Below are 16,990 nucleotides of genomic sequence, written 5' to 3'. Positions count from 1 at the left end.
ACATCATTTTTTTTAAAAATAACTCATTTTCTAAAAAATATCATTATTGAAACAAATAGAGCATTAAAGGAAAACTATCTTTTCTTTCCCGTATTTAACTTAGTGTAAGATAGAGTTAATTTCCACTAAAACTTTCTAGAAAACAACCTTATCTCATGCAAAGCTGAATAAAAAAACCAACTCTATCTCATGCAAAACTAAATATGGAAAGTCAAGAGATAGTTTTTCAACTTATTTTAAGATCACTATCAAACATAAGAAAATGAGATAATTTTCTAAAATTGCTTTTTGAAGAAGGAATTCATTTTCCAGAAAATAAAGCTTTAATTTTAAAACTTTAAAGTTAGTAATTAATTTTTCATAGACTAATTGAAATAAATTGTTAAGAGCTTTCACATCATTGCTTGTATAATAAAAAAATGACCACATTTTAGCCAACCAAGTCCAAAATTCACTCACATTAGACTATGTAAAGTTATGTAACAATACATGGGTTGCTATAGTAATTGTGTAAATTTACACTAGCACTATTTATTTTGCATTTTATTTTTTATTTTTTCTTTGCATATCCTAAGGATAAAAAAATAAAATAAAATAAAAAAAAGTGGATGATGATTGTTATGTGTGAAGAAAGAAAAAAAATTAAAAAAAATCAAGAAATATTGATATTGTAAATGTAGAGTAAAATAGATAATTTGATGTGGGATGATTTGAAAAGTGAGTATGTTAAATAGAAAAAGTATGTTCTCATGTTTTAGTAGACATAAATTTTTGCATGAGTTGAGAGCATTTGCATAAGCTTTTAATTATCTATTTTATGCTACACTAGTATTATTCCTGTATGATACACAACTTAATGAAGAATCATACGTAAGCTCAAAAAGTTTAAAATAATTAAAACTAAATTATTAAATAAATAGTAATAATAAATTATAAAATAAGTAAATAATTTTAATAAAAAAAATGTACTTTAAGTTCTGATTGTTTAGAATTTAAACTTTATCGGTGTTTACTTATTTTCATATTTTAAAATTCTCTTTGTACTTTATGTTAATTTCTTAATATGACATATGGAATGAGTTTGATTATTCCTATTTGGGTTATGTTTAATTTATGCCCTAACCAGCACATAAACAAAACAGTTCGTTAATACTAATTTTCTCCTAGTGGTAGTCTAATTGTCAACACACTCACAAATTAAATACAATAACCAAAACCAAAAATCAAAACATACACGAAAGAGTTCAAAATTTGAGAATATAAAAAATTAAATAAAAACTTACATAAGAGAACCAAGAACTTAAATGGGTGTCCATTGTTTTGCTTCTTTATAGTAAAACTTCATTTAGCATAATATCTTGCACAGAAGTAAAGAACAATAAGTAAGATGAATTTATTAGATTAAAACATAAATGTAAGTTGCATTTTGAAGAAAAAAAAAAATACAACAATGTGGGGTTTATTGTGTGGGATTTAATTATAGGGATGATTTATTGGTTAAGTGGGATTGTATCGAAAAATCATGACTAAATATATATAAGTTCTAAAAATGATAATAGATTTTTAGTTGGAGTAGAATTTAAATTTTAAAACTTAGATGATAAAGCTTTATTTAAATTGAATTATTGTTAAATTTTATCCCTTAGTCAAAAACTTTGTAGCTTAATATCCTAAAAAAAATATTAATTTAATAAGATGCAACTTGAGGAAAAAAAAATGTGTGTTGTGTGGGATTTAAGTTGATAAATTTTTATAATAAACTTTTAGTTTGAATAGAATATAAATTTGTTTTAAATTATTGTTAAATCATGCAACTTGAGGGGAAAAAAAAACATGGGTTGTGTGGGATTTAAGTTTAGAAATTTTTGATAATTGACTTTTAGTTTAAATAGAATTTAAATTTGTTTTAAATTATTTTTAAATCTTATCCCTTAATCAAAACATGGGTTTTATATATATATATATATATATATATATATATATATAAAGAAAACATGGGTTGTTGTGTGGGATTTAAGTTTATAATTTTTTTTTTTATAATAAACTATTATTTTGAATAGAATTTAAATTCAAATGATAAAGTTTAACCTAAATTAAACAATTATTAAATATATCTTAGAGGAAATATATCCTAACAAAAATATATAATTAATTTACTAATTAGTGAGAGTAGTCACTTGGTGCAACCACAACTCTTAAGCCCAAGTTTTATTATATATTCCAATAATTAATAAAAAATTAATTTAATAACTAATAAGAGTAGTTGTTTATTAGGAAAAAAATTGTTCCAAAGAGAGAGAGAGAGTATCATATAAATTTAACAACTCCTATGAATCTATATAACAAGTATATCATTCTAATACAAAAATATATGCATAAATTGTAACTCGAAAAAAAAAAACAAAAACACAAAAATGTGGGGTGCAAGAGAGATTCTATGGAAAGACCATTTATATTGGTGAATATATATATATATATATATATATTTATATATGTAGGGTCACGATTCGTGGCGGACCGTAACAGTGTCGGGTTCGCACGTAAAACGGCCCTAACAATATCATTTGTAGAGCGTGGGTTTGAAAGGCTAGGCCTTGATCGATAGGCGGTGGGTTGTTCAAGGGGTTCATACAAGGTTAAATGATCGTCACCCCTAGAGTACTTCTCATGGAGGTGGGCTGGGAGGCTCTCGTTTCTTGGCCACTTTTTCCCAGCCCCCTCTTTTTTGGCGCACCTTCCTTTTTATTATATAGTCCGGCCTGGTTGATCCTGACCCTTCACTTGTAGGTCAGGCGGGAGCTTATCTCTGTGTCCGTCCCGTCAGCCATCCCATCTAACTTTCTATTAGTTGCATGGATCAAGGTTCACACTGTCCAAACGTCTTTTCTTTTCAACCATCTCTGGGTATTGGCAGGTGCATTTACTGAAGAAAGGACGCGTTTTCTTTAGTCCAACTTTCACACCCTGCTTCCCTATGGGCCCCATTTCGTTCACATCCCCTGGAGGGGGGTTGTTTGGGGGTTGCCTACACCGCAGTGTGGGTCCTTCTATTACAGCTCCGGAATACCGAGGACAGGGTAAGTCCTCAGCCATTCCCTTCGCCACGTCGGCCATTGACCATTCGTCCTCGGCAGGATACCCCTTCGGCACGGGTTCTGGGCCCAGGTAGAGTTTGGGCTGGGTTGCAGACCTCTCGGGCCCACAATATATATATATATATATATATATATATATATATAAGTTTTGAAATTTTGATAATAAATTTTTAGTTAGAGTAAAATTTAAATTTCTAAAATTTAGATGCATGTTACATGTTAATTTTGTTAAAACACTTATTGCTACTTTGTCTAAAGAAATTGATAAGAATAAATAAGTTATTGTCTCTATCAACTAAAACTTCGATGCATGTTTCATAAGTTGTTGTCTCTATCAATTGAAACTTAGATGCATGTTGCATATTTTGTTAAAACACTTATTGTTATTTTATCTAAAATGCATGTTGCATGTTTTGTTAAAACACTTATTGTTACTTTATTTAAAGAATTTGATAAGAACAAATAAGTTGTTGTTTCTATTAATTGAAACTTAAATGCATGTTGCATATTTTGTTAAAACACTTATTGTTATTTTAACTAAATAAATTGATAAAAATAAATAAGATGTTTTCTCCATCTAAAAAATTGTTTTTATCCAAAATATTGTTATAATTTGGTGAAACCACTTGGCGTAATCACGGTTTCTAAATCCGACTTTTATTATATAGTATTTGATTTTATTAAAGAGTGTGAATTTGGTAAGGATAGAGTGTAAAACTCATATTTTTCACCATCCAATAAAAGATTGTCACATCAGTCTTTTACTTAAAACTCAATGCATCCTATCACACCTAATAACACCACATCAGATATTGCTTAAAACCTGGAATATAATGCTTATTGAGATGTTATCATGTACGATTATATGTATTTATGTTTTAGTAATATGATGATGTGACATATCTTTATTGGAGGATGTAAACCCTTTGGTTTACACCAAGTCTGGATAGAATTTAATCTCTTTATTAAGATATCAAATTTTCTATATTTTTTTAATTGTTTCTCTTTTTTTCATACACAACAACTATCATTTACTTTTTTTTTTTTTATTCTGGGGATACGGAAAATAAAAATAAAAAAGCTAAATGCAAAATAAAAATTGTTAGTGTAAATTTACAAGATTATGGTAGCAATCATATATTTTTACACAATTCTATGTGACTTAATGTTAGTAAATTTTGGATTTTTTATTTTTATTTTTAAGGAATGGTGAATTTTAGATTTAATTGACTAAAATGTTATCATTATTATGAAAGCACAAATAAGAGTGCTAACCATAATATTTTTAAAATGTTGACATGGAAAAGTTTATATTTTATGTCAAAAGGTATTTGGTCAAATTGGGAATGTATATTTGAGATTCTTTTTAGTAGCCGAAAGAAATAATCATTACAGCAAGAAAACAACAAAAATTTAGAAAGTTTTGGGGGTAGTGTCTCTTTTCATTAGGACCACGAGTTCTGTAATGACTAAGTGTTATGGTGAAAATAAGTACATATAATGACTTTTACGTCAATGGGAAAAAAAATTGTGTACATAAATAAGAAGACCAAAGCCAAAATCATGAGAAAAAGAACTGTTTTATTTGTATTTTATTTCCAGTATCACTTTTAGTTGTTGAAAAAATTGTTAATATTTATGAGTAAGGCTTAGCTCAGTGCAATTGACTTGACGTGTCCAAAATTTATAACACATTCTTGAATAGAGTTAGGAGGATAACAACCAAAAACATTTTTTAAAAAGCAAACAAGCAAAAGCATTTAATCAAACTGAATTGCATAATTTGTTGGATCACTTCAAGATAATCGCTTATTGGGAAGTTTTATTTGTTTGATTCTAACCTTCTGAAAATTGCCTCTCTTTTTTCTTTTTTATAATAAACAATAATCAATTTACAACAGACTAGGAGATATTTAATCTTTAGACATTTTCATTGAAAATACAAAAATATAAATCAGTTAAGTTATGAGACTTTTAGCATTTTTTAGCTCTTATGATTTTTTGGATACATAAATGGCAACAAAATTAAAAAGGGTCATGTTAACGAATGTTTTTAAGATATTTGTTAATAATTTTGATAGAGAAGTGGAAAATAATCCATCTCCAGATCGTCCAAATGGATCGTCCAGAGCCTAACAGCGCAGGTTGATTCAAGAGTTTATCCAGAAGAAGGAGAAACGTCCATGAATAATAGCACCACTCCATAAGTTAAGTCTCCCATGGACGACATGATCGTCCATTAGGTTCGTCCATGAGAAATCGTTAGATATCCTTGGACGACTAAACCGTCCTACACTAGACGGACGAAAGCTCAACACTTAGACTTTCGACAACTCGCAACTATCTCAACAAATCCTTTGAATAAGTTAACTTCCATGAGCGGTTACCGTTTTATATCCGTTGAGGTAGTTAACTCCGGAGTTGTTGGTTTCCACAAATCCTAGGGAGGTTATTGGACAAATAACCGTCCCAGGCTCCCTATATAAGGGACCGGTCTGAACCCGACAGCGGTAAGATTTTCTCTCAGACAATCTTCCAAAATACTTGGAACTTCTTTCTCTACGAATCTAACTTCTCCATCGGAGGGGGTTCGACCGGTCTTCTCCGGTCTCCTCTTTGATCGCGCTTTCTTCCTTGCAGGCCATCAACCATTTCGATAGCCCACCGAAGCCAGGCCATCCACCTCACTGATTCGGAGCGATATCAGTTGGCGCCGTCTGTGGGAAGCGAAGGTTGTTTTGCGACTTTCTTTTCCGCGACAAAGGGTTAGGATGGTCAGGACCAGGTCAAGGGCTACTAGCCCTGGCCGTCAGGGAAGCAGAGGCGCTTCAAGTGATCCCCAACGTGATCGCCAATTTGCACCAGTCATGCAGACGTCATCCGTTCAGAATATGCAATCCATGGTGGTTGCAATGGCGGAATTGACTTGCCAAAACCAGGAGTTAAGGATGGAGATCAGTCAGAGAAGACAGACACGTGAGGAACACGCAGGACAGACACAAGGCCATGGTGACAGAGAGAATACTGAAGTTGGAAGCCAGTTTAGAGGCACCACTTCACGGACAGTGCCACACTTGAAAGAGGAGATGGACCAAATGAAGAAAGTCATGGAGGAGATGAAGGAGAACATGAGGAGAACGAATCCTATAGAGGATTTGGTCCACAGGACTGACTCTCCTTTTACGGCTTCCATCAATGGCCACCCTCTGCCATCAAAATTCAAACTACCTTCCCTGGACTCATATGATGGGACGCGTGACCCCTTTGATCACATTGCAACATTCAAGACAACAATGCACCTTCAAGGGGTCCCTGATGAAATCATGTGTCGAGCCTTCCCTACTACCCTTAAAGGCCCGGCACGAGTTTGGTTCAGTAAAATCCCCCCAAGTTCCGTAAGTTCTTTCGAAGAGTTAAGCAAATTGTTTGTTAACAATTTCATCAGGGGACAGAGGCACAAGCGCTCTTCGTCCAGCTTACTGACCATAGAACAAGGGGAGAACGAAAGCCTGCGGTCATTCATCACTCGCTTCAACAGAGAAGCCCTTAGTGTGGACGAGGTGGACGACAAGCTTCTACTGGCAACCTTCCACAACGGGATTAATTCGGATTTATTTATCCACAAGCTATATGAGAAGGAGCCTTAAACCATGGCCGAGCTCGTCCATTCGGCTCAGAACTTCATGAATGCAGAAGATGCAATCATAGCCAAGAAGAGGAAAAGAGCTGAGAGGATGGAAGTGCACCCAGCTCGACACTCAGAACAAGCCCCTCGTCCAAAGAAGGGACGGATGGAAGATAGGAAGGAACGAGATAGCAGGAAGACAGGTCCCTTTGGGAAGAAGCCAGAACTATACGCCCCTGAACGCTCCACTTAATCAGGTGCTCATGCAAATCAAAGACGATCCTTCTTTAAAATGGCCAGAGAAGATGAAAGGGGATCCCAACAAACGCAATAAGAACAAATATTGTCGCTTTCATAGGGACCATGGGCATGACACGGATGAGTGTTATGACCTAAAACAGCAAATTGAGAACCTTATCAGACAAGGAAAGTTGAAGCACTTCGTTGGAAGGGATCGTACAGATGAGAAGCTGAAAGGCAAAATAGAGGAATCATCCCGGCCCCCACTAGGAGAGATAAGGATTATCGTTGGAGGGAACTCAATGGGGCAATCTTCCAAGTCAAAGAAGACGTATCTCAAAGCGGTACAAAACGTCCAGCTCTCTGGACGATCACCAAGGACGAGATCAATGGACGAGCCAACCATTTCCTTCACCGACGAAGATGATGAGAGGATCCATCACCCGCATGATGATGCGATCGTCATTACACTGCTCATTGCAGATTATACAACCAGGAGAGTGTTAGTTGACAATGGAAGTTCAGCAGACATATTGTACTACCCCGCCTTCCAACAGATGAGGCTTGGACGAGATCAACTTCGTCCAGTATGCTCGCCACTGATAGGATTTGGAGGAATGAAGGTGCAGCCCGTGGGTACCATTACATTACCAGTTATGGTAGGGTCATACCCGCAACAGATAACCAAGGAAGTCAATTTCCTCGTGGTAGACTGTACCTCTTCATACAATGCCATTATTGGAAGACCCACTCTTAATAGTTGGAAGGCGATAACCTCAACCTACCATCTATCAGTCAAATTCCCTACGGAGTACGGGATAGGACAAGCACAAGGAGATCAGTTGGCAGCTAGAGAATGCTACTTAGCCATGATGGCTTTGGACGAACAGGTGCAGACAATGAGCATCGAGGAAAGAAGAGTTATTGCAGAGCCCACGGAAGTGTTGGAAGATGTTCTTTTGCAAGAAGATGATCCTGAGAAATTTACCAGAATTGGAATAGGTATGAAGGAGAAGGCACGAGAAGACCTCATCCAATTCCTGAGAAAAAGTATCGACGTTTTTGCATGGAGTCATGACGACATGCCAGGAATTGACCCAAGTGTGATCACTCATCTATTGAATGTATACCCCTTTTTTAAGCCTATCCGTCAGAAGAAGAGGGTATTCGCTCCCGAGAGGGACAAGGCAATCAAGGAAGAGGTTCAAAAACTGACCACGGCAAAGTTCATTAAGGAAGTCTATTACCCGGATTGGTTAGCCAATGTGGTGATGGTGAAGAAAGCTAATGGAAAGTGGAGAATGTGCGTAGACTTCACTGACTTGAACAAAGCATGTCCCAAGGATAGTTATCCTCTGCCACGCATTGATCAATTGGTGGACTCTACTGCTGGCCATCAGTTGCTGAGCTTCATGGATGTCTTCTCAGGATATAATCAGATCAAGATGGATGAAGCTGATCAGGAAAAAACTTCCTTCATTACCAGCCAAGGCTTGTTTTGCTACAAGGTGATGCCCTTCGGCTTGAAGAACGCAGGGGCAACTTATCAAAGGTTAGTGAATCACATGTTTCGTCCACAAATAGGACGGAATGTGGAGGTTTATGTCGACGACATGCTTGTGAAGAGCATAGACGAGGGAAGCCATCTAGACGACCTACAGGAAACCTTTGAAACACTTCGGCGATATAAGATGAAGTTGAACCCAAGCAAGTGTGCATTCGGAGTATCGTCGGGAAAGTTTTGGGGTTCATGGTCTCGCAAAGAGGAATTGAGGCAAATCCGGACAAGATCCAGGCTATATTGAACATAGAGCCACCGAAGAGTATCAAGGAAGTCCAATCCCTCACAGGACGAGTTGCCGCTTTGAACAGGTTTGTTTCGAAAGCCACAAATAAGTGTTTACCTTTCTATAAAGTCCTCAGGAAGGCATTTGAGTGGACGGACGAATGCCAAAGGGCATTCCAAGACCTGAAGGACTATCTCACAACTGCCCCATTATTAAGTCCATCCGTGCAAGGAGAAGAACTGTACCTATACTTAGCGGTGTCCCCACACGCTGTAAGTTCAGCTTTAATCAGAGAAGAGGGGAAAATACAAAAACCGGTGTACTACACTAGCCGGGCACTCAGAGGAGCAGAGGGAAGATATCCGCTTATGGAGAAATTGGCTTTTGCACTGATAACGGCTTCTAGGAAGTTAAGACATTACTTCCAAGTTCATGTCATCACTGTCATGACGGACCATCCGCTTAAGAAGGCAATGAACAAGCTGGAAGCTGCAGGACGACTGATTCAGTGGGCAGTTGAACTTAGTGAATTCGACATTCGGTACCAACCGAGAAATGCAATAAAGGCTCAAGCCCTAGCAGATTTCATCGCAGAGTTCACTCCAAGTTACGAAGACCTGGGGGAAGGAGAGTACAACAACAAATGGGTCGTCCATGTAGATGGATCGTCTACATTATATGCTGGAGGAATAGGAGTTGTTTTGCAGTCGCCAGAAGGGGACAAATTGAAATACAAGGCCCGTCTGCAATACCAAACTACTAACAATGAAGTGGAGTATGAAGCCCTTTTAAAGGGGTTGGAACTGGCCAAATCCGTAGAAGCAGACTCAATACTTGTCCTGGGAGACTCTCAATTGGTCATAGGCCAAGTCAATGGGACATGTGAAGCCAAGGAAGACAGAATGAAGAAATATCTAAGGAAGGTAGTACGCCTTGTGAAGAAATTCAAAAAAGTAGATTTTGTTCAAATCCCAAGGGAAGAGAATGTGGAGGCAGATACTCTGGCGAAGGAAGCATCCGCGAATGAGGCGTTGGACGAAATGGATGATGTACACTACATGCCAAGTATAGACCTTCCAGAACTGATGCAGATAGAGGGAGAAGGAAATTGGATGACCCCAATAGTGTCCTACTTAAAGGACGGAAGGCTTCCAGAAGAGAAGGACGAAGCTAGGAAGCTCAGGGTCAAGTCAGCCAGGTATGTGCTTATGGACGAGGTGTTATACAAGAGAGGTTTTTCCCAGCCTCTCTTAAGATGTTTGGCTCCGGACGAGGCAAATTACATGTTGAGGGAGGTTCACGAAGGAGCATGCGGGAACCATTCGAGAGCCAGATCACTCGTCCATAAAGTCATCCGTAGCGGATTCTATTGGCCAACCATCCAAGCTGATGCTAAAGCATATGTCAAAGTATGTGATCAATGTCAACGCTTCAGCAACATTCCCAGACAGCCAGCAGAATATCTCATGCCAATGATGGCCCCTTGGCCTTTTGCGCAATGGGGACTAGACATTTTGGGGTCCTTTCCGACTGGAACTCGGCAAATGAAGTTTCTGGTGGTGGAAATAGATTACTTCACAAAATGGGTGGAAGCCGAACCCTTAGCCAAAATTACGCAGCAGAATGTCAAGAACTTCGTCTGGAAGAACATTGTATGCAGATTCGGAGTACCTAGAGTACTAGTGTCTAACAATGGACGACAGTTTGACAACACACCTTTTAGGGATTTTTGTGAACAGCTTGGAATGAAAAACCATTACTCCTCACCCTCCCACCCACAGGCCAATGGCCAGGCAGAAGTAGCGAACCGATCATTGCTGAAGATCATCAAGACTCGGCTCGAAAGGGCAAAGGGAATATGGCCGGATGAATTACCAGGTGTTTTATGGGCTTATAGAACGACAGCGAGAACTCCAACAGGAGAAACTCCTTTTAAACTAGCCTACGGAAGTGAGGCAGTTATACCAGCAGAAGTACACATGACGAGCCACAGGGTGAGGAAGTATCAAATTGAAGAAAACGAGGAACAGCTCCGTCTTAACCTTGACCTTATGGACGAGGTCAGGATGGATGCAGAACAGAGGACAGCGAGGTACAAAAATCTCATGGCAAGACAATATGACGCTATGGTGAAGCCTAGGCGTTTCAACATCGGGGATCTCGTCTTGAAGAGGGTTACCTTGGCAACAAGAAACCCGGCCTACGGGAAACTTGGCCCAAATTGGGAAGGACCTTATAGGGTTATCAACTGCAAAAGGTAAGGATCCTACTATTTGGAAGCTTTGGATGGGCGAAGGCTGGAACACCCTTGGAATGTTGAGCACCTCAGGAAGTACCATCAATAAGTGCTGACTCTTCACCAATGTCCTTGGACGAGATATCTGGACGAGCAGAAGCGTGTACTACTATCAAGTGTTTTTAAGTATTTTAATAATCCCCTAGAAAGTACATTAGTGTTTTCACTTTTGTGCTATTCATGGATGAGTTGGTTTGTATTTTTAATTCAATAAGGCACTAGCTCATGAACATGTGCCATGCCTGTGGACGAATGTTTACATAAGTTTGGATTTTCAAATATATATATATATATATATATATAGATATTGTTTTCAAGTATATTATTGGAATCCTTATATGTTCATTCAGATTGATCCGCAAAAAAGAAAGCAAGCATGGATGAATGAAATCCTTGGACGCAAGGATATATCGTCCATAAGCCTTCCTCCAAAGGAAAGATGAAAAGGTACATCCGTCCAAAGCAAGAGACGAGATGAAACCTAAATTGAAAATGAAACTAAGGTCCATCCATCCAGAACACAGGACGAGATCAAACCTAACCTGAAAATGAAACTGAGGTCCATCCGTCCAGAACATAGGACGAGATGAAACCCAAGCTAAAAATAAAGCGAAGTTTCATCCGTCCAGAACATGGGACGAGATGAAAAGGGCATACTCGTCTAGACCTCAAGACGAGATGAATTCCCAAAAGTGTTCGTCCGAGACGCGGACGAGCAAAGACTTCAAAACTAGCTTAACAATCCATTACATTGGACGAGAAATCGCTAAAAAGTCTAATCATCAAGGACGACAAAATGATCGTCCATAATTTTGGAATAATGAAAAATCTAGCCAAAAGGAATCAATTTACTTTATCTTGGTGATGTAATAAAATTCACCCCCATGCCCAAGACGAGGTGAACTGAATTCCTAGATGGACGAACCACACTGCTGATATGAAAATAAAAATTTCATACATAAAGCTGGAAACGTATATATTCAAACACAATGGAAGTAAAAATAGAAGTATTCATTTCTTTCATGAAATTCAAAGGGTGGACGACCAATGTCCAAAAACCCCTTTAGTTTTGAATATGAAAATGTATATAAAACTCGTCCATAATCCTGGACGAGATGATTGTACTTGCATGAGCTTTAAAATAAAAGAAAAAGAAGTAAAAGGCCCAAAACAACGGGCACTTCCATGAAAAGGCAAATAAAAGTAAATTTTCTAAGGAAATAGATTTCACTTGGGCAAGCTCGTCTTGGGGTCGTCCTGAGTGACTTCAGTGTTAGCGTCGTCCATGATGTTGACGTCCTCGGAACTCGTCTGCAACACGAAACTCTCTGTAGCAAGAGGAAGCTTGAAGGAGTTGAAGTCCAAATCAGGATATGCCTCTTTGGCATCAGCACGGAAGTCTTCATAGCCAGCTGCATAATGACTGTCTAGACGATTCTTATACTCGTCAGACTTCTTAAAGGCAGCAATTGCCTCTTCACGTGCCTTCTCCAAAGACGAGGTAAGCTCTGAAACTTGTCCTTCGAGATGGACGATGCGGGTATCCTTCTCTAAGTTGTCAGCTTTGAGCTCCTCCACGTCGTTCTTCAGCTTCGTCTCGCTTCCCAACAGACGATTAAAGTCCTCGATCAACCTAATGACCTCCCCCTTCTTGGATAAAATCTCATGGCTCAGCTCCTTAACCTTCTCCTTGGCCGTCTTAGCATCTGAAGCAAGCTCCTTGGCTTGACAGGTTGCTGTGTAAAACTTTGACATAGCCTGCATTTGGACGAAAAAGAGTTAGACATTTCATTCAAAGATAAAATGTTTATACACAAGGACGAGGAATAAACTTACCTTGAAAAGATCATGGATGCCAGAGCGTTCAAACTCCTTCACTGACATGTTGTAACATTCGTTAACTTCATGATCAGTGACGATTCCTTTGAACGTCCTCCATGCGTAACCCTCGTCCAGAACCAAATTAGGTGGACGATCAGAGGACTTTGAAGGGCTTGGCTTATGAGAAGCTTTGGGAGGAGGGGGAGGGTCAGACTGGACAGGATGAACTGTTTGGACGGGCTCCACGTCCACCACAGGTTCGTCCAAGTTCACCGTTGGTGGTACGAACTTAGGAACCTTGGGAATGGAAGTCTTACTTGACTTTTGCTTCTTGTGGCCACGACGACTGGGTTTGTCGTCCAGGTCCACAGTACTTAAGATTGGTTTAGACTTCCTCTTCCCAGCCTGGACGGAAGCCACTTTAACAGTAGGGGCAACAACATCCTCGTCCCTGCTAGCCACTGTTTTTTCTTTGTTTTCCCTCATCGTGCTTATCCCTATGACGAGGAAAATTAATTAAAAATATATATATATATATATATAAATAGATAAATAAAAAAGAAAGGAGAGCTGAAATAACAAAGTATAATGGACGACACTTACTTCGACGAGTGAGCTCTTCGTGACTTAAGTTCTCAGCAGTTGGGACTGGACCAAGTCCCCAAGTAGCTAGAAGACTAAGTGTAACTAGGTCGTGGAAAGTCCTTCCTGAAAAGGTACGAACCACTTCTATCCGGTCCAAGAAAAACTTATCCAAGTGTGGACGAACGACAGCTGCATCACCAAGATAAAGGGTTAGACGAGTGACAGATAAAAAATTTTAAAGGACAAACAGGATAAAATGGAAAGAAAAACATACCCTCAGGACGAAGACGACCTAGAGGGCTGGTAAAAGGTGGGAAGAGGGGAATACCCACATCAGCTAGGTCCCCAGCCCAATTTCCAGAAATAATAAAAAATTCTTTTTTCCAAAACCGGTCAGACGAACTACGGCCCGTTATTAAACTGTAATATGAACCTCTGGACGAGAATTGGTAGAACCCAGCAGATTTTTTGATCTCTGAGGGCTTATAGCAGTAAAGGAACTCGTCCACTATAATTGGACGGTCCCCTTCCAATGCCTCACGCCATAATACTTGCATGGCAACAATCGTCCTCCAACCATTGGGATTGAGCTGGTTAGGCCCAATACCCAACCTTTGGAAGAGGTCTCTACAGAAAGAGTTTAGGGGAAACCTAAGGCCAGCTAAAAGATAAGAAGCATATACCCCTAAGCCAGAGGAAGGGGAACAACACCATTCTCCAACCTTGGGTAGACGAGGGTTAAGCTCTTTAGGGATTTGATATCTATCTACAAGGGTTTTTAACTTAGCACCGTCTAAGGTGGATGCTACCTCTGGGGCACAACTATAGATTACATCTTCTTCGTCCTCTTCCTCGTCTTGAGGAGGACTAGATGGCTATCTGGACGAACTAGCCCCAGATCCAGAAGCCGCCCTACGTCGTTGTTCCTGAAATTCCTCTAAGGGAATGCCAGGAACCCCAGACGAGTAATGCTCGTCTGAGGAATCACTACAGGACGAACTATCTACACTACCCTCACTCTTAGAGCCGTCCTGGTAGTCGTCCATCTCTCTCTCTAAACTAGAAGATGAAGACATGTTTGAAATGTAGAGGACTTAAAATGAGAGCCTAAAAAGAAAAAAAGAAAAGAAAATAGGAAATACCTGATGAAACTAGGATGAGAGCTAGACGAGAATCTTGGACGAGTTGGCAGAAGAGAGAATGAGGAAAAAAGTGAGGGGCATGAAAGAGAATCCGCTATTTATAGGCCCCAGCAACAGGGTCAACGAAACGACACTCGCCACTCAGAGATTGACACGTGGCGATCCCTTTGGGAAACGAGACCGACATGACTGGCCAACCAACAGTTTCGCGACACGTGGGGTACGAAAAAGCGAAATTTTGTTAAAATCACGACAATGTCCTGGACGACCCTTTGAACAAAGGGGCAACTGATAGAGAAGTGGAAAATAATCCATCTCCAGATCGTCCAAATGGATCGTCCAGAGCCTAACAGCGCAGGTTGATTCAAGAGTTTATCCAGAAGAAGGAGAAACGTCCATGAATAATAGCACCACTCCATAAGTTAAGTCTCCCATGGACGACATGATCGTCCATTAGGTTCGTCCATGAGAAATCGTTAGATATCCTTGGACGACTAAACCGTCCTACACTAGATGGACGAAAGCTCAACACTTAGACTTTCGACAACCCGCAACTATCTCAACAAATCCTTCGAATAAGTTAACTTCCATGAGCGGTTACCGTTTTATATCCGTTGAGGTAGTTAACTTCGGAGTTGTTGGTTTCCATAAATCCTGGGGAGGTTATTGGACAAATAACCGTCCCAGGCTCCCTATATAAGGGACCGGTCTGAACCCGACAGCAGTAAGATTTTCTCTCAGACAATTTTCCAAAATACTTGGAACTTCTTTCTCTACGAATCTAACTTCTCCATCGGAGGGGGTTCGACCGGTCTTCTCCGGTCTCCTCTTTGATCGCGCTTTCTTCCTTGCAGGCCATCAACCATTTCGATAGCCCACCGAAGCCAGGCCATCCACCTCACTGATTCGGAGCGATATCAAAATTATTTTAAGAAAGTTTTAATACTACTTTTGTAGGAAATATAGAAAGTTGTAAAAAAAAAATTCATTACTTTTTTCTTTTCCCATAAAAAGTTTCTAAAAATACTTCATAAACCAATGCCCTTAGGGCATCTGTTAACATTTCTCAATTAAAAAATAGAAAGCATTTGACGTCACCAACATTTTATTTATTTTCTTGTATTTAGGATATCTTTGGCACATTTATTTTCTTGTTAATTTTTTTTATATATATAATTTTTTTTTTAACTTTTGTTTTGACCCACCTTAAAATAAAAATTTGAACACCTTGACCCTAAATTTTATTTAAACCCAACCAAAATAAATTTGAATATGATCATTTTTTTTTTTTTGAGAAAGTGAATATGATCATCTTAATGTTACTTTCACAATATTTTCACAATAAATGTTATATGAGAAGTTGTAATTGGTTTTTATTTGGACCCACAATTAACATTACTTTTTACCTACCATTAATAACTTGCCACCTAGATTTTTTTATAAAATTTTTGTGAAAGTATTGTGTATTGAATTTTATTTAAAAAATGTTTCAAATTTTTGCTCATTCGTTAAAATAAATAAATCTTTTCTCTTGGACTCTGGCTTACATTACTATTAACAACAAAATGAAGCTGTTTTTCCCTATACTTTTTTTTTTTCATAAGCAAAAAAATTACTCTACTTTTACAGCCAATAGATTTCTATCTACATATGTTATTCTTTCCCATTCTCCTTATCTCTCTTTCCCTCTTCTATATTTTCTTAGTTTCTCTCTTTATTTGATCAAATAGTTCGATAAATACTCTATAGATTTCCAAGTCCAAGAAGTCTTTTAGTGCTTTCCCTAGGGGGTGCAACCAACCCGCCAAAACCGACCCGACCCGACCCAACCCGTCGGGTTGGGTCGGTTTTTAGGACTTGGTGGGTTGGGTTGGGTTACAAAAAATTTTTTGATAACGAGTTGGGTTGGGTTTGGGTCATAAAATTCTAAACTCGCCAAACCCGACCCGACCCGACCCATATATTTAATATATATATATATATATATATTATATAATTAATAATTTTTTTAAAATACCTAGCTCTTCCTATCTTATATAAAAACCAATTAGTTTACACAAACCCTAGGAAATTACTATTGTTGTTTGGTCATTAGTGTTGTTTGCCTTTAAGGAGTTACATTGATACTAATCTTTGGGTTTTTTTTTTAATATATTTATATTTATATTTTTTTCTACTCAATTTAATAATAATAATAAATAAATAAATAAATTTTTCCAACCCATGGGTTCAACCTGACCCATGTGAGTTGGGTTGGGTTGAATTTTTTTTGACCCATCATGGTGGGTTGGGTCAAAAAATCCCCTTAACCCAACCCATGCACACCCCTAGCTTGCTCAAATTCCAAGAGAGCGACCACGTGTATGATTAAAAAGCCATATACTTTAAAAGCAAAAACT

General features: G+C 38.4%; 1 protein-coding gene across 1 annotated transcript; it reads left to right on the top strand.

Annotated features, from left to right (window-relative positions):
- The first annotated feature begins 5,866 nt into the window (after positions 1–5,866).
- On the top strand, positions 5,867–6,742 carry LOC115970297. The gene has a single exon (XM_031089951.1). It carries the CDS (start codon positions 5,867–5,869, stop codon positions 6,740–6,742), a length of 876 nt encoding a protein of 291 aa, XP_030945811.1.
- The last annotated feature ends 10,248 nt before the right edge of the window (positions 6,743–16,990 follow it).

This window comes from Quercus lobata, chromosome 12, assembly GCF_001633185.2.
Source record: "Quercus lobata isolate SW786 chromosome 12, ValleyOak3.0 Primary Assembly, whole genome shotgun sequence".
In the NCBI taxonomy this organism is placed as follows: Eukaryota; Viridiplantae; Streptophyta; class Magnoliopsida; order Fagales; family Fagaceae; genus Quercus; species Quercus lobata.
Note: the sequence above shows the minus strand (reverse complement) of the source record. Positions and strands in the feature narration are given on the sequence as shown.